The sequence below is a fragment of the Anarhichas minor genome, unplaced genomic scaffold (assembly GCF_050575085.1).
Source record: "Anarhichas minor isolate MPS153535 unplaced genomic scaffold, ASM5057508v1 ptg000033l, whole genome shotgun sequence".
Lineage (NCBI taxonomy): Eukaryota > Metazoa > Chordata > Actinopteri > Perciformes > Anarhichadidae > Anarhichas > Anarhichas minor.
Genome location: NW_027466479.1, coordinates 7,901,627 through 7,919,115, shown reverse-complemented (window position 1 = coordinate 7,919,115; position 17,489 = coordinate 7,901,627). Strand labels below are relative to the sequence as shown.

Here is a 17,489-nt window from a genome sequence, read left to right as displayed (position 1 = left end):
GTGGGAGAAAGAAGCTTTGAAATCAATAAATTTTTCCTCACAAGATCTTTTTAAGCGGTATTCTGCACGAGCTAACCTCAGATGTTAGGGAAACTCTACTAATTGACCCCCCCGTCTGGAATGTGCCCCCTTCTTCCTCATCCCAGGGTCAGTCCTATATCCTCCCTGTGTTGTCAAGGTCATATTGTTTATAGGTTGATGTGATCTGAGTCCGCCTCTAGCTCGAAGCTGCAGAGATAAGATGAGTTGCAGGCAGGACGCACTGCGAGCAGGAACGGTTAATAAGGCGGATGGATTTGAAGACACGATGTGTGTGTGTGTGTGTGTGTGTGTGTGTGTGTTTGTGTGTGTTGTCAGGTGCACAGCCGGGCACCCTGAACGCAGAGCAGTGTGCACTTGCTGTATCGGTGACCTCAGCAGGCTTCTGTACGCCAGTGTTAGCCGCGATCTCGGTCTCTGTCCGCGTGATACGAGCCTGATCCCCACGTCTTCTGTACACAGCTTTGCCCAATTCCGAGCCCGAGCTTGAACCCCCTAATAACTGTTCCTACCCATCGTGTTCGTTCTGCTAATTAGCACTTGTGGCGTTGGAGTGCAGCATATTGTGGGGACGTAATTAATCAACCCAGCTTGTAATTACCCTGGGTTTTGGAATGTGAGCGCGGTCGGGAGGCTGGTGGCATCGCAGGGCGTGCTGCTTGAGGTAAACATCTTATTAACCGCGTCAGAGCCCCTCAGCAGGGCAACTATTTTATTGTGTTTTATTAAGGTGGAAGAGAACGTGCTGTTATCCACATTATGAAAATGGCCTTGTAAAAGAACCAAGTTTATGGTCATTATGGTTCCGAGGTGGTCGATCCAATGGAAAAATACTCCTGTGTGGACAGAGAGATTGTTTTTTATCCAGTAAAAAGCCATTTTCTCAGCATTGACCTAACTGCACATATGCGTATGTGTCTGCTTATACAGTATATGCATATGGTGTGTGGGAGTGTAAAGCGCCCCTCAATTTCAAAGGCCAACTAGTAGGTGAGGACAGAAAATAGAACCTGCATCACATCCCTATCGTAAGCCTTTAATGCAGGTCTGTCAGGAGAGACGGACCCTTTTTTCTTTTCTTTTTTCAACCACAGCAGGGTTTTTTCTTTGGTTGCCACAGACTGACTGATATACTGACAAACTTCACACGCTCAGTGACTCCTGCTCAGGTTGTACGCAGTCACAAAGAGATAGAAATGCCACCCTGCTACTATGCAGACGTTCACATTTACACAGACTCCATACACAAATTACATGCTCGACCGGCCCCTCCGGTCATAAGACAAGGACGCAGTGGTTCCCAATCTGAGGGTCGGGACCCGCAGAGGGGTCGGGAGAAGTTAGGTTTATGTTTTCCTGATATTTGCTTTTCCCTTGTGATGTAGGCTATTTTAAAGTTGTTATCCATGAGATATTCATGAAATCATACCCCATTTCCGATACTATTTCCATATACTAGATATCAGAGCAAGTGTATTATACTGCACTCGACTCTGTTCAAACTTGCCTCCATTCTGTGACATATTCAACCTGTACTGAGGGGTCACAACTAGACAGAGCTTCAATTTGAAAGGGCCACAAGCGAAAAAAAGACGTAGAACCACTGCAATAACACAGAGAATGCAGTGCGGCTATCTTCTGGTCACGATGTCACATCCCTCAGGCCCGTAATGACAGAGTCCGGGCTTTTAATTTTAGCTCCACCGAGCCGTTCGCCTCACCGCAAGATTTGTGTTTTCTCCAGAACACTTCATTTTGCTGAACTAATATGTCGGCAGCTTTAGGACAGCAAAAACACTCATGCCAGATGTGTGTGTAAGTATAGTTCAGGCACACGCTGAAAGGCCTGCTGCCGCCGAAAACCGCTATTTATACAGTGCACTCACCCAGGATTTTTGTCAGCATATGCTAGGCGTCCATCATTCAGGTGAACGGTCTTCATAAGCTAACCATATCATTTGGGAAGGAATGGAAATATAATTTTACCAGGCATTTGGCCCGTCCAGTGTCGATTTAACACCTGCTATGCCTCTGCCCAAATCATCAAATCAAGCAGACATAATAATGCTGCTGCTGCTGCGGCTCTTACAGTGACAATGACACCGCTACCCAGAGAATGACTGTAATGGCACCGGATTTGATTTTGGGCGTTTACAATGTCAGAAGTGCTCAGCACCGGCGCTGTAGCCAGAAAACAGCAAACGAGGGGGAAAAAAGCCAATCTGTTCCCGAAAGGCAGAAATCTCTTCATAAAAAAATATCCAATTTGGTGGAAGAAAAACACAAATTGACATATGCTGAATTTCCTGCAGAGGGCCGTCATCGGTGACACCCATTTCAGAGAGAGCCAGTTTTCATTTACTGTCAAAGCCTGCATCACCACAGTTGCGTAAACACAATTCAAGGGAGACAGGTGGGACGGCATATTTTCAATTTCGTTTACCCCAAGTTAATGGTGTAGTTCTGTTGAAATCTCACAGCAGGTAGAAACAGTTGAGGGACGCCCTTACGGCCCTCAGAGGGGAAGAGATCGAGGGCAGGAAGTAAAGGGAGTGGTCCAGCTGTCATCCATGAAATATCGATCATTACATCTCGTCATTCTCTCCCTCCACCCCGCTTCAATGTCCTTCATCCTCACCTTTTATCCCCCTCCACCTGTTCCTTTCCTGTGCTTTTAAGTATGGACCTTCCATGTCCTCCAGATCGGACTATATTCAACAGGACGTCCGGCCCTTTTTAAAGTTGTAATGTATCATGTCAGTCCTGTTTGACTTCACAACGCCCGTGGTTACTTGTGGTATCAGCAAGTGCAATTTAATACGGCAGCGACTACTCGTTGAGCAGCTACTTTTCCAGAAATCCAAACTTGAGTATCTGCTTACAGGCCAGCCTAACAAACTCATGTTATTTTAATAAAGTCGGTCAATAACAGTTGTAACTGCGATCTGATTTCATGCTGCACACGGTGTGAGTAGATTTCCATACAACAGCAAGGTACGGTAAAGTTGGTTACGCTGCTGAGAATGTGGAGGCGGGCATGCCGACTATTGCTGAAATAGTACCGACCTTAAATGGTAAAGAAAACGGGGTTTGAGTTCATGAAATTCTTTAAGATTATCACTTTAAATCAGAGCATGTTCAGTGGGAGAGTTCCTCAAAACTGTAGCATTTTAAAGAGGTACGGTAAGGTGAGCAAACAACTTGAAAGGTACTTTTTTCGTTTGGTACACGATCCACCTGCTGCGTGCATCATTACATTATTTTTTCTTTTCTTCTTTTGCAGTGTTGACACAATTTCATTGCTCGCTCTCTAAGTGAACCTTCCTGGTAGTTTCCTTTGCACTCAAGGCGAAAGTATGATCAAAGAATTGTTGGCCTTGCTGAGTGTGTTCCTCGTGTCTGCGATTAAAGTGCTGTGTGCCCACCTCCCCCAGCCCTCTTTTGAGGATGAAGCAGGAATAATTGAAAAAAGGAAGACCGTGTCAAAAATGTTATTGTTTCTACGGGAAACCCTTCGGTTAGCTTCGGTTCAGTAGAAGAGGAAAAGGAGGTGAGGGGAGGAACTCTAAGAAAGGAATGAAGTGTAGGACTTGAGTGGAGATGATTTATATGGGGAAACAAATGACAAGGGAGGGGGGGGGGGGGGGGGGGATGGCAGAGCTCTGAATGCTGCCCTCACCTTTCCTTGAACTCTGTCTCTCCACCTTCAGGCCCCTCTATTCAATGAGCCTTGTGATTTCTTTCCAGTGCTAGTCACCCAACCGTAATGATCCATCATTGATCTGTGACAGAGGGACTTCTCTCACCACTTAAAGCCACTTACCTGTGTGTGTGTGTGTGTGTGTGTGCGTGCGTGTGTGTGTGTGTGTGTGTGTGTGTGTGTGTGTGTGTGTGTGTGCATCCAGTACGTGTGTGTCTCCTCGCTGGTTTGCAGCTCTCGGGATGTTGACGGGTCCGGGCATGCCCTGTAGTCCACTGGCTTACATTCATCATTATTGTTCCTTGTTAATGGCCACAAACTGCCACTGTACAGTTTGTCCTGGCGCACCGAAGTAGGATGGTAGGGATCAATATACCGGTGTTGTGCACAGAGGCTTTCTCACACCTGGAGCAGTCAGGCAGTAATATGAGGAAATTATTTCACAAAAAATGTCTTCTAAAAATGAGTAGTTTCATGCCCCCAATATCCTGTTGTATTATCGTCAATGATTATGTTCAATTCACTTCTTATCCTCCATCCTCGTCTAAACCTGGAATACCTCATTGCCTGAGAAATGTCTCCTTGTATTGTCATTTTCAAATCAATTTAAATTTGAGCTGCTAGTGTTTGATAAGTTAAATCGAATAAAGGACGTCAAGTGAAGGTTTAAAGAAATATATTAATTGTGTCTTATTGCGAAATGGCAGTTAAAGCGTGGAAATGGAAACTCCTATTGTTGATCCAACTGTAATGGAGTGACCTCAGTGCGCTTAAATCAATGTAAATTTCTTTTAGTAGACAACTGCAGGTAGACGAACAAAAGCAATGGCGTTCACTGGCATTTGATTAGATAAGGCAACGGAATAAATTCTTCACGCCCGTCATCATTACCATAATGATAATGATATACCCTCCATCACTTTTCTATTACACCTTCATGCCATCATCATCATCAATTATCCCCACAACCACAAATCATCGGGACTGAGCTCGTACCCATCTCTCACCGGAGCGTATATCCTGAAGAAGATTGAGGTCTAATTGTGTGCGTTGGTGGCAGGGGGTATAAAAAATAAAGAGAGGAAAATCAATGCCTTAACCAAAGGAGCAAGTGAATTATTGATGAGGAGTATGTAACGGGATCCCAAGTGTCTATTACTCCCCAACTCGTACTGCTTGCTGCTCAGGTTGCTATAGTCGCGGCCAGAGAAGTAGAACAAGGAAGGTGCCAAAAACCAACCGCGAACACCTCAACCGGCGGAGTAACTCACCTGAATTATTCGGTGCAGTTTGGCCACCGGCTGTGGTGTTCACACACTGGCACAGTAAGAAAGGCTCGAGCCCTTTCCTCATTCGAACTCTGGACAATGTCTGGAGTATCGGGTCCGCACACTCAGCACACAACAGGAGATTGTCAAGAGGCGTTCTCACCTACTGGAAATGCTCCGTTTGGTTTAGGCGGCAGGGCATGACGCGAAAACACGGCAGTCACGGAGGGCCGGTTTGTAATCGGGTCATAAACAACAGAGTCTTGTCGTCCTTTGAACTTGTATGACGATTTTGGCGTCGGCCCTTACCGTCAGAAGTCCACGAATCTCGTCGGCCCCTCGGTTTGACATTTTGGTTGGCGTCTTCTTGTAAATGACCCTTCTTTTTCACTGTCAGTACGAGGGAGCTGACGAGGTACAGTCCGCTTAGTATCAGGTCCGACATGTGACATTTGTAATTGCACATACAGCTCCTCTGGATAAATTCAGGGTTGCAGTGCATGTGTCTAAGGGTCCTCAAATGCCCTTATGCTTCTTCTACAGTCAACCTATACAGTCAATATATATATATATATATTCTATATGTATATAGAAAAGCAGCTATCTTCACACATGCATCCTGATTTCCTCTACCCTTTTTGAGGGGGAGAAATCAGTGGATGCATTGTTTGCCCACATCACCAGTGTTCTGTTTGTTTTATTGCAAGCAGAGAAGGCAGGCATCACTTCTGCTTGGCTGGAGCGGACACGGAGAATGTGAATGAGAGGTAGAGGGAGAGAGCGGCCAGGTGAGACCTGAAAGCTGCCTTTGTGTCTCGCAGCTGGCAGTACGAACACTGCCCTTCACTGTGAGGCGTCCCCTCCCCCCCCCCCCCCCCCCCCCCACACACACACACACCGGTATACTGTACATGTTGTGGAGCCATGGGGGGATGTTTAAAGTACGAGACACAAAAAAAAAACGTTTGCATATGTAACAAAAAAAGCCTTCACTCGCTCTCACCAAGGTGAACGGCATTCCAGAGCCATAAAGTTGCTCTGTTTTCCTTCTGCGCTTCCAAATCTCCATTTCAGATGCTAAACACACACTTCTTTTCTCCTTCACTTCACCTCAACTGTATCTGGCTCAGTTCAACTGGAGCTTGAAGAGCACGATAATATCTAGTCCCGTCTAAGACTACTCCTGAAGTCAGCAGCACACATCTTGGCCCTTATGAGCCTGTAAACGTCCATCTTTTTCACAGGAATGTGGAGGCCAGACAGGGACGGAGATAGAGAGAAGGTGGACTTCTTGACGAGATGGTTTTGTTGTGTGGCTAGTCGGGGATGGATGCCTTTGCACTGGGTTGTACTTCTCTCTTTATGAGCTCCGGCTGAAGAGGGGATTTTGACAGTTTAAAATCCTCTGCTGCCTGTGAAACATTGCCCAGCGGTGCTACTTTATTGCTATTTGGTTTAATGTGTGTGTGAAATGTGATTGGGGCTGCAGATTACATGTCCGTCCAGAAATGAAAGCTGATACCTGTCGGGACAATCTAAACTGTTAGTTATGGAACCTCTTGAGACGGCCGTTTCACGACTAACCCCGGAGCGTGTCTCCGTGTTGGTCGAGGAGCAGCAACAACTCTGTGTACTGATCTGCATTCTTGTTTGTTTACTTTTCCCCTAGGAGGGGCCCTGCAGACGGCGGTCGCGCCAGGCACCATGAGGCAGCAAGCTTGGCCCGAGAGAGCAGAGAAATCACCACTCATCACTCCCAACCAGGCCGGCCAGCGGAGGAAATGCACGCAGAAGCAGCGCACGCCACAGCAGACGCGGGCTAATACGCACATCTGAGACTAAATGGGGAAGGCAGAAAGAGACTGAGCAAGAGGAGTCAGTAACTCAGATTGCGTCACCATAAATGGCAAGTAAGTGGACCGGGCCACCCTCAGAGGCAGTGATGTCCTTGTTAACGCATTGTCCTTCAAAAGAACCTCCTTGTTAGAAGTCACAAGTCACAGACCCCCCCCCCCCCCCCCGCCCCCCCGCCCCTGTGAGGCCACAGAGCTGAGGGGCAGAGGAGAGGGAGAACAGAGAACGAGAGAGAGTGTCAGAGCGGAAAAAAAGAGACTGTGACAGGCCCCCATGCAGGCGCGTAAGAAGTATGGTCTGCTGGGCTTGTGTGCGTGCTGCTGGCTGGTCTTCTTTTACTGGGGTGGAGGAGTCCAGCTCCGGCTGCTCCGGCTGCTGACACGCCAGCGGGGTGAAGTGGTGCGCCCCTGGCCCAACTGGACCGACAGGGCCTTCCTGCCCCGCTATGCCCACCTGGGTGAGCTCCAGACGGACCCCGGGACGGCCGAGTCGCCCCGCCAGCGTCGCCAGGCGTGGTCCGCCATTTATAAGGACAGTCGCTGCCGCATGGAGACCTGCTTTGACTTCTCGCGGTGTCGCCGCAGAGGAAGGGAAGGGTTCAGGGTGTATATATATCCGTCAGAGAAAAATGACCGTGTGTCCGAAAGCTACAGGAAGATCCTGACGTCCATCGCCGAGTCCCGGTACTACACATCAGACCCCCGTGAGGCATGCCTGTTCGTGCTCGGGATAGACACCTTAGATCGGGACCAGCTGTCAGGACAGTTTGTGCCCAACGTAGATGAACGCATCCGGGGTTACCCGCTGTGGAATGACGGGCGGAACCACCTGATCTTCAACCTGTACTCGGGCACCTGGCCGAACTACACAGAGGACCTGGGCTTCAACATCGGCCAGGCCATCTTGGCCAAGGCCAGCCTCAACACAGAACATTTCCGGCCCGGCTTTGACGTCTCCATCCCGCTGTTCTCAAAGGATCACCCGCAGAAGGGCGGAGAGCGGGGCTGGCTGGTGAGGAACACCATACCGCCGCGAAGGAAGTACCTGCTGATGTTCAAGGGGAAGCGTTATCTGACGGGCATCGGCTCAGACACCAGAAACGCTCTTCATCACATCCACAATGGAAAGGACATCGTGTCGTTGACGACGTGCCGCCACGGGAAGGACTGGGAGAAGCACAAAGACGCCCGCTGTGACCATGACAACCTGGAATATGAGAGGTAAGACGGGGGTCACGTGGCCAGTGGGGAGGGCAGTAATGGGGTGACGTTAAAATTAGCTGTGAGGTGTTAAGGATTTAGGAAACAGTGTCAAGTGTTATTTTTTTTATGGGAAATACACAGTGGCGGTGTTCCGCTTGCCTTCTCATTTGAACTTTACATGCTTTTTTATTGGTTTTTAGTTGTCCCAGATTTCCTACAAGCAGTGTCGGCGGTAGTTTTTGGTCTCTTTGATTGTGGCGGCACAAGTTCTGACTGTTTAGGTTTTCTTCTGTTTGGCAGTTGCTATTGAGATCAAAGATTTTAGACTCAGGCTCAAGTCCCTGGACTATTTACAGCAGTTCTTGTATGAGTAGAGTGGGTTGTAATGTGCTCAGCTTGTATTAACTGACCTTGAGCTCCTCTATTATCTATATATCAGTGTAGATACATCTTATAGGATGATAGACAAGCAAGTACGAGTATTGTGAAATGTTCAGTGCACATGCAGTCATTTTTTTGTATTTGGGTGTGTACTACTTCAAGACAAAGAAATAAACAGCCACAGCTAATTAATTACAGCTGAAACTAAAGAGCCAAAGCAAAGGTCACCACAAAGAATGGTTTTGTGAAATCGCTGATTAGCTCAGAGAATAAAGCGCTGCCGGCTGTGTGGTGTGAATGACGATTATATTCTTAAATCGGTCTCTCCATTTGTCTTGCTGTTCTTGTTGCATGGGAGATAAGCTTGCCTTTTCCACTTTGGTTTTAAATGAGTGGAGTGGATAAAAGACATTGTAAAATAAGAGTCCCGCAACATCTGCAATACTTAGAGCAATAATGTATTATTAAAACCAAGTCATTTAATCATATGACCTTTGCCGGGGTTTGAAAACGGTTTGCACAAAGGTGTTTACTGTTACACAATATATATATTTCCACTTCAGCCCTATATGTGCTTTGGCCTTTTCACAGAGTGGTTTTCAAGTATGTGAGCGCCATTGTTGTGTTTAATAATAAAAAGCTGTTAAAAAAGGAACCACACCCATCTGCCTAATACATGTTGCAGCAACAGCAGCTTGGTAAACACGTCTCATCCTCTGTGTGCTTTTCTCCGACTGGCTTATTGGAGCTCAGACAGTGATTTAAAAACAGATGGAAATAGATGCATGAGCTCAATAGGAACGTTTTGATTATAAAACTGTCATTTAGAGTCTATGGGAGTTAATATTCGATAATCTAGTTATTAGTTAATCTATTTGTATCTAATTGCAAAAGGTTTATGATTTATTTGTGGGCTGGAGAACGATGAATAAGACGGACTACTGAAGTTCAGTTTCATGCAGAGTTATCATCTTTTATGTGTTTAATGCAGCAGTCATTAAATAGTTGATATAGAGGAGCTGTATCGCTCCTGTGTTTCACTAACTTGCTTAACTTACACTTTGCAATACAAGTCTCTGAGGCTTTAGTGCTGACAGAGTTCCTCATTATAAAGTCTGTGCCTGTCCATTCACAGATACAAGGATAGTCTCATGGTGCAGAACGCACTGACACGGGAGGGAAAGAGAGAGACTGTGTTGTAAATCGCATACATTTTTTTTAATTTAAACTGACTTTGAAGCCAATGTTACGTAGTGTCCAAACCGTGTAATGACAACATCGGTGTCCGTGACGTGATGCTATTGGACCCCAAACACAGTTTTTCACACTTAAGTAGCCGTTATTTAAATCATTTGGTCCTAAAAGTTTAAAAGTTCTCTAACAGCCAAATCCAGAGTGAAGCGGCGCTCACGTGATGAGCAGAGTCCGATTGGTTGGGAGGCGGGATTGAAAGCATCTTAATTTCATCAGTTAAGTGAACACACAGTGTGAATTACTTTCATTATCAATTAATTAGCTGATCATATCCTCGAGATAAGTTCATTAAAGGTAAGAAAATAATGAAAAATCAGAGCCTGGGGGGGATGACTGTCTTCATTTTTGTCTGAATAACAAAACCCAGAGATGGCAAATTCTCACATTTGTGAAGCGAAGCTAAAATCATTAGACGTCTGGCCTTTTGTGCTTGAAAAGTGAATTCAACAATAATTGATTGTCATAATAGTTGACGATTCATTTTCTGTCAGTCGGCTAATTGATTGATTGACTAATTATTTGAGCCCCACTAGGTAGCACATTCATTCAAGTCATACTTTCATGTCACAGGACTTAAAGTAGTAAAAACTTATACTGTAAAAGTTAAATGAATACTTAAACTAAAGTCAATGATTAATGATAAGTTCCTTTAGGATGTAGTGGTGCATAATGCCCCGCAGTGTACTTTTTTAACTGCATCTCTCTGAATTGCTTCTCCTCTTGTCGGACAGACTGAACCTTTCTGGCCATAAGAGAATCCAACGGCTAGACTCCCAAGTTTAAATCTCAGGCACCGGTAGGTGCGAGTTGTTTTCATGTGCTATCAAATGAAACGCTCAAAGCAAGCATCTATACAATGGGACTATTCAAATATCGTGTACCCTATGGGAACAGCAGTTAGCCGATGGTTCTGATCCAAGCACACTCGTTCCTCCTGTGGCCTATAACTAGCTACCTTAGGCGTGTTTACGTTGGGCTGCTCCACACGCCATGAATGAGCTCATTTATTCCACACAGCCCGCTACTCAGACACCCGGGTGGGCAGGGGGTTTGTGGGGTGGGGAGGATAGTGTGTTTGGTGGGGTCCCATGTGGTATTTTGCGGTAGATTTGGATACGGCAACGGCTCTGAGGGCGTGAATGGGGGTGGCGATGTGAGAGACAGCTGCCGTTTGTAAGAAAAACTCAAAAAGCTGGACCTTTTTTTTCCCCCCTTTCTCCCTTTTTGTATGAAGTCTTTTTCCATGGAAACAGGAGGCTTTTAGCCTCGGAGAGAGAGAGGTGTGAAGGATGGATGGGGGGGGGGGGGGGGGGGGGAGGAGGGGGGGAAGGTGAGGGCCCATCTCCCTTTTTGCATCCTTTTGAATCTCCTTTTGGGAAGAGAAGAAAGGGAAGAGGACAATAAACAAACTGCATGAGCAAGGTTTCTGTTTAAACCCACGTAGAGACACACCCTCTCCTCCATCTGCCTGCTGGCATATTGTCCTTCTCTTAATGCCTTTCCTTCAGTCCTTCACTCTTTTTCTAATCTATATCCTGCCAAAAATCCTGCACCTGAACAACCAGTCTGCTAATAATAACAACGGTTTGTGTCTCCGAGGGAGCGTGCGTCTGTGTGTTTGACTGTCACTGCTATATGTGCACGAGATTGTGTGTGTGTGTGTGTGTGTGTGTGAGAGACTGTGTTCACGGTCAATGAGGCTCTTAGAAGGTGGCACCAGGTTAATGAGCGCATGCATCTGGTACACCAGCAGATTAGCCCCGAGGGACCTGGACAAGCACCCGACGGACAAACGGCACAAGACGGGGAGGAGGAGGAAGCAGGAGGGAGGGGGACTCAGACGGACGGATCAATAGACTGGCATGACATCATTTACCCGCACATGACAAAACCTTAACCCCCCCCCCCCAAAAAAATGAATAGGACTGTAAAGTGACTGCCCCCAAGGAAAATGTTCCTGTTTTTTTTAAACTGTTAATTGGCATAAGAATAGTAATAATAATACTTAATAACAATAATAATATTAATTATTATTATTAACATTCATAATAATTGTATTAATATAAATAATAATACTGAATAACAATTATAATGTTATGAATAATAACAGTGCTAATATTGTTATTGTTATTATTATTCATAATAATAAGACTGGTGTTGATGTCCCGTGTGAAACCAAAAAGTCAACATTTATTTTGAGTTAAGTTACGTAGCATACTTAACTTCTAGGGAACCGAGATCTTTCACTAAACTTAACCAAGTTGTAACAAGCATACATGTGCTAAAGGCTCAGGAGTGCGTAGAGCATCATACTTAAAACATTTTAGAAATTAAAGTTAAGAAAGAAAAGTTAAGGAATGATTTCTTTCTTACCTGGTGTCGGCCCAAGCACTTGCAGGTAGTTTAGGTTTTATTTACCCAGGATTTACAATGGAGGGGAACAGAATGTTGTTGTGGTCCTCACCGCATTGAAAACTTAAATATTCAGCAGCAGCGTATCTTTCTAGAAACTGCTTCCCAGTTACTCTATGACCCCCTTTACACCTTGCATTGAAGTATACATAGTATAGTATTTGGGTGCAGTTACACCTGTACTATCCGATTTGCAATTCGATCATCCAAAACACATTTAAATTCAAGGTGTGGATCCACAGACCATGCTGTCAGCTGGTTTCATAGAGCTTTTAAAAAAACTCACCAATGGTTGGGGTCTCAGGATTAGCCTGAATCATCCAAACAAAGCCTATTTGTTGCCCTTTCACGAAAAGAAACTAATCTGCAACCCGTGTTCAACCTATGTTGGTAGGAAGACGAGCATTTACTTCTGTAAAGTGACCGCTGGTGCAGGTTTAAACCGCATCACAAGACGGCCCACTCCTTTTAGCTTCATGAAACAATGATAATACCTCCATGGTTGTTAGCTGAATAGTTTTTAAAAATGGGTTAAGATTAAATACCTCTGTCCCCGCCATTTCTATTAACACAATTCTCCTCTTTTAAATTACAGAATGATCGGTAAATGGCACCCAAAAATCCCATTAAAAATGCGCCATAGGGAAAAAGGAATCTGAATAGGAACAGACGGTGCCTGGAATACTTGAATTTTGGTGTTTGAGTGTGCGTGTGTGTGCGCGCATGGATGATAGGGGAGAAAACAGAACGAAGTAGCAATGAGACAAGTCGGAGGTATAGGACACAGTGGTACCCAAGGCAATAAGAGCAGCAAGACAGAAAGGAAGAAAAGGAGAATGTCATGTGATAAAGATTACAAAATAAAATAGGGGAAAAAGAGCGAGGGGTACCGCAGGCGAGTTAGGGGGTAACAGGCGAGAACAGAGCGGTGCAGGAGGGAGGGTGACGGAGTGGGAGAGAGAGAGACGGAGCGGAGAAGAGAGAGGATACTTGAAGCAAGGGAGAAGCTGTGCTGCAGCCTAATGGCCTAGTTTCCCTCACTTTAGAGAGTTCTCTAAGAAAGGGAGGAGAAACGTGCATTGTACAGTGAATGCAAATGAGCAGGAGTGTGAAAAACAGAGAGGGGAGGGAAGAAAGAGAGCGATGCTTAGGAGATACAAAAGGTAGCACAGAAAACGCAAAGAACTCCGGTTCATTTCGGACCAACTGAGAACTGTGTGTGTGTGTGTTTGTGTGTGTGTGAGGAGCAACCGGGGTTGAACGGAGATGGACAGGATGGGAGGGAGAGACCGAAGTGACGGGGGAGGACGTGTAATGGCAAAACGCTGTACCTCTCTGTTCATCCTAAATGTCCCCGGCCTCCGTGTATGAGGGCCGGTGTTGGAAACCGATGGGTCATTATTCATCATGACCCTCCTTGAAGGAACCCACGGTTGCTGAAAGAGAGACTTTAAAACCTGGGTAACAGCTGAGGGTGAATGCAGAATAGTAATCAGACAAAACCCAACCGAAGGACTGCAAGAGAGACCGATTTAAATAATACATCGGCTACGGTAAAAAGTTATAAAGGAAGTGCTTTGGAACTGCTCTCATGCGCGTGTAATTTGAACAGGAAATTTGCAGAAATGCGCACGTCAGGACAGTATACTTCTGATTTCAACGTGGGAAACAGTGCCATTGTTATCTGCTGGCAGACAACTTTTTTTTTTTTTATACTTAAATATTTTATTAAGGAGTTTTTTGTAGCAAGGAAAAACAAATCCCCAACAAGTAAAGGAATAATACTAGTAAATCATGCAGCTGGCAAAGAAAGACCAGGAAGAAATAAAATTAAACAAATCGATAAATACCCCCACAACTTTATTTGACACAGGAGTGTGTGCATGCACAGTTGTGTGCCTGTCTGTAAACGCTATACGAGAGTGTGTGCAATTTGAGATTTTGGCAAACCAAATAAGAAACGCTGCAGAGCCACTGTAATTAGGGCCTGTGAAATTGTACCTCTGAAGATGCTGTGGTCTGAGTCTGTGTGTGCGGTTTGTGTGCTGTCTCTGTTTAGAATACTTGGAAGTGAGAGGCGGCCATGTGATTCTCTGGCACTTGTGCACTCCTTCCTCCGTTATTTTTCCTCCTCTCCAGCTCAAATGTTTTGACCAATTTTAAAGAGCACTCCAACAGGGCAGCAAAGGTTGAAGCATTTTAGCATCTTTCAGCTCATTGTTTTGGTTTTACGGCCTGCAGCTTTCATGTTTTGGTTCACTCTCTCCTCGCTCATCACCCCGCAGCAGGAGGCTACTGTTCGCTGCAGCACAAAGAAATAGACAAAGTTGGAAGCTAGCTGGTGAACACAGTAGCTGGACACCAGACCAGAGCTAACATGAGACTAAATAATGGACTTGCATTCTTCAAATGGCAAGAAACACGACTCTAAATGAATACTAATGTTGCTCCAAATCTTTCAGTTGTAACAACTGTTTGCAGAAATCAGTTTTAAAACATGATAAGCTTATTTCCCTTGTCATTTTTTCTTTGTCTTGTGTATTTTGCAAGATATCTCTACATACACTTCAGTCTGACTCCCATGATGTACATATAATACTCGGGCCAAGGAATACTTTCAGATTCCACCATTTTTCATTATTTTAGCCGCAACTGTGAGAAAGACTTGAGCTCAAATTCCAAAAGGCGTGTTTGCAAGGCCGCAAAATCAATTTGTCTTCACTTCGACTGATGGGAATGATTTCTTTGGCCGAGGTTTGCGTTCTATGAGTCTGTCACTGCGGCTCCCCAGACTGCCACAGCTTTCTTTCCTCAGCCTTGAGAAATGTTGCATTCTTGGTCAAACGTAAGCCGGTCGGAACCTGCTTGTCGTTGCTCATTACAAGTTTGCAGTCAAATCTTCATCCCCTCATTGTTCTCTCAACCGCCGCTCTCCATTTCGAAAACTTCAGTTTCTCGTCAGGCTAGCTCCTCCAGTTTTCCAAATTGTAATTTATGCATCTAGTCTGAGGGCGTTCGTGACCAAAACGTATTGTTTACAAGTGTCACTGGCAAAAACCACTGGAGAACTGGAAAACCACCCTGTCATGAGGCAATCAAGGCCTCAATGGCTTTGTGTTGGCTCTGGACAACAGTGTTAGTCATACAGAAACTAGATTACAATATGTAATGCCCGGTGGACACATCTGCCACCCATTTGGGAAATCTTCATTAAAAACAACTGCAAGTCTTACTTCTGTGATAGACACAATGTGGCTTTGCACACACACACGTGCACAAGGATTTTGCAGCTTCCAATAATTATTCTTTCTCCAACTCGCACCTTCTTAAGATGTGTCCTCTGCACAACCCCGTAACTTTTTTTTTTCCTGCAAACATCTTGTCCTCCTCACTTTTATTATTTTTTGTGCAAGCTTCCTACCATATTTCTGAGCTCCGGTATGCATAATTTATCAACCGAACCCTGCTTCTCCATGAAGGCAAAAGTTTATTTGACAGCGCAGCTTTGTCTGTAGTGTTGCAACACAACTGTCTCGCACGCCATAGTGTTGGCGACATGCACATGGATGCACACATGCATTGCTCTCACTTTCTAATCTATGCATTGCTGCTCTTAACACCACGTCTCCAAGATGAGCCTCAGAGTGTCAAACCAGGTTGCATCTAATCCGCTCCGGAAGAAGCGGCGGATCAGAGTCTTGACCACCGGCTGTGCTCAAGCATGTTGGCCTATTTACTCACTGGCACCTTTGATTCAGTCCCTACACTGTGTGTGGGTGGAATTCTTAAAACTACAATTTCCTTTTTTCCCTTTTTAATAGAGGGTTTGTTAAAGTTACTTTTAGGGTTGTTGGCAACCCATTCATAAATGCTTAAAGGAATAGTTTGACATCTTCGGGAAACAGGATGGTGTCTTGGCTTTTTTGCCAGGCAGACATCTGAGAGTCCAGTAAGTTACTGCTCAGAGTAAAATAGTCGAGCGCTGAACTGTCATTTATACACTTTGGTGTTTTTATGGATTAAAAAAAGACAAGATCTTACGCGTTAATAGATGAGCTTTAGATGTGCTGGTAGGTGGATTCTGTTCCCCCGGTTCCAGTCTAAAGTCTTTCTAGGCTAATCTAAGCTAAGCTAACCTGCTGCTGGCTGTCTGTAGCTTCATATTTAATGGACAGATACAAGAGTGGTAATGATCTTCTCAACTAACTCTCCGACAGAAAGCGAGTAAGCATAGTTCCCAAAACTATCCCTTTAAAAGTACACAATTTTTCACAATCTGGCAACCCAGTTCTTTTCATTTATTTCTTATAACTAGCCTATTAGGCATGAAACTGTGATTTATTTACCATTAAGGCCCAATAATTGCCACAACTAATGCTTACATGCCAATCATTGTTTTGTAGTTCATTTTGAGATGAAACACTGGATTTGTCAGTAGAGGCTTTCCTTCATTTTTTTTTAGGTCTAAAAAAACATCAAATCCAGTCATATAGATCAGCTAATAGAGTCCAGCTGCTTCAAAGGAGATCACCTTTCCTGTAATATCCTCTGTCTGTTGGATGACCTCGCCGCGTTCACTTATTACGGACGCATGTGAAAACAGCGATGATTTAAAAATACACCTCTTTGATCATCTCAAGGAATTTGGCGGCAGTGGTAGCTCCCAGGTCGCAGAGGCGCAAACCACGACTCGCCGAAAATCCTGGCGGGCATAACCTCAATCTATTTCAAATGATTTCAAGATCTGTGTAATCCATGAAGACGACTGAAGTGGTGCTACTGATAGTGTGGGAGATTTGGCTCAAAGTTAGGACGGTAGTTGAGGCTTTATGTGTGAGCATTAGCATTTTATACCAGAAATAGGGCAGAGTGGAAGGCTAACCAAAGCCAATCGTAACCTGCAGGACAAGGCTTCAATGATAAACCTTTCTTCTCTACATGGTGCTCGATTTTGGCTGATTGGTGCACACAATAGTGTTTGAAATGTCTGGACACATTTTCACATTCATACTGTTGGTTCAAAGAGGACGTTAAAGAAACCGGTAAAGGAGAACTTTTAATAGTTGCCAGTTTATCACGGTCTGTGTTTCCCAAATGCATCTGGTTTGCAGAACATTTTGTGAACTTGCCTTTTGTCATTGTGTTCTTTTCACATCAGTACAAAAGTGAAGAGTCAGTTTTGATGGCTGATTGTTTTTTTTTTGTAAAAGAAAAAAAAAAGTCTGTCTTCCGGCTATCTTTGGGCTTAAACATTGGGTTAGCTGTAATGACTCAGGCTGTGCCAGACTCAAGGTTCCCCACCTTCTGCTGTTGGAAATGGTGGCTTTCATCCGACAATGTTTCACTCAAGCTCTCTCTTTTTATATTCTCTACACCACT

At 44.9% G+C, this 17,489-nt stretch overlaps 1 protein-coding gene across 1 annotated transcript in view; it reads left to right on the top strand.

Moving 5' to 3' along the window:
• Window positions 1–17,489, top strand: part of ext1c (exostoses (multiple) 1c) — a 70,329-nt gene that overhangs the window by 4,664 nt on the left and 48,176 nt on the right. Inside the window, exon 2 of the mRNA XM_076105888.1 lies at window positions 6,677–8,081. Within this exon, the coding sequence (XP_075962003.1) occupies window positions 7,135–8,081 (947 nt within the window). The 5' untranslated portion in view covers window positions 6,677–7,134. The remainder of the gene's footprint in view (window positions 1–6,676; window positions 8,082–17,489) is intronic.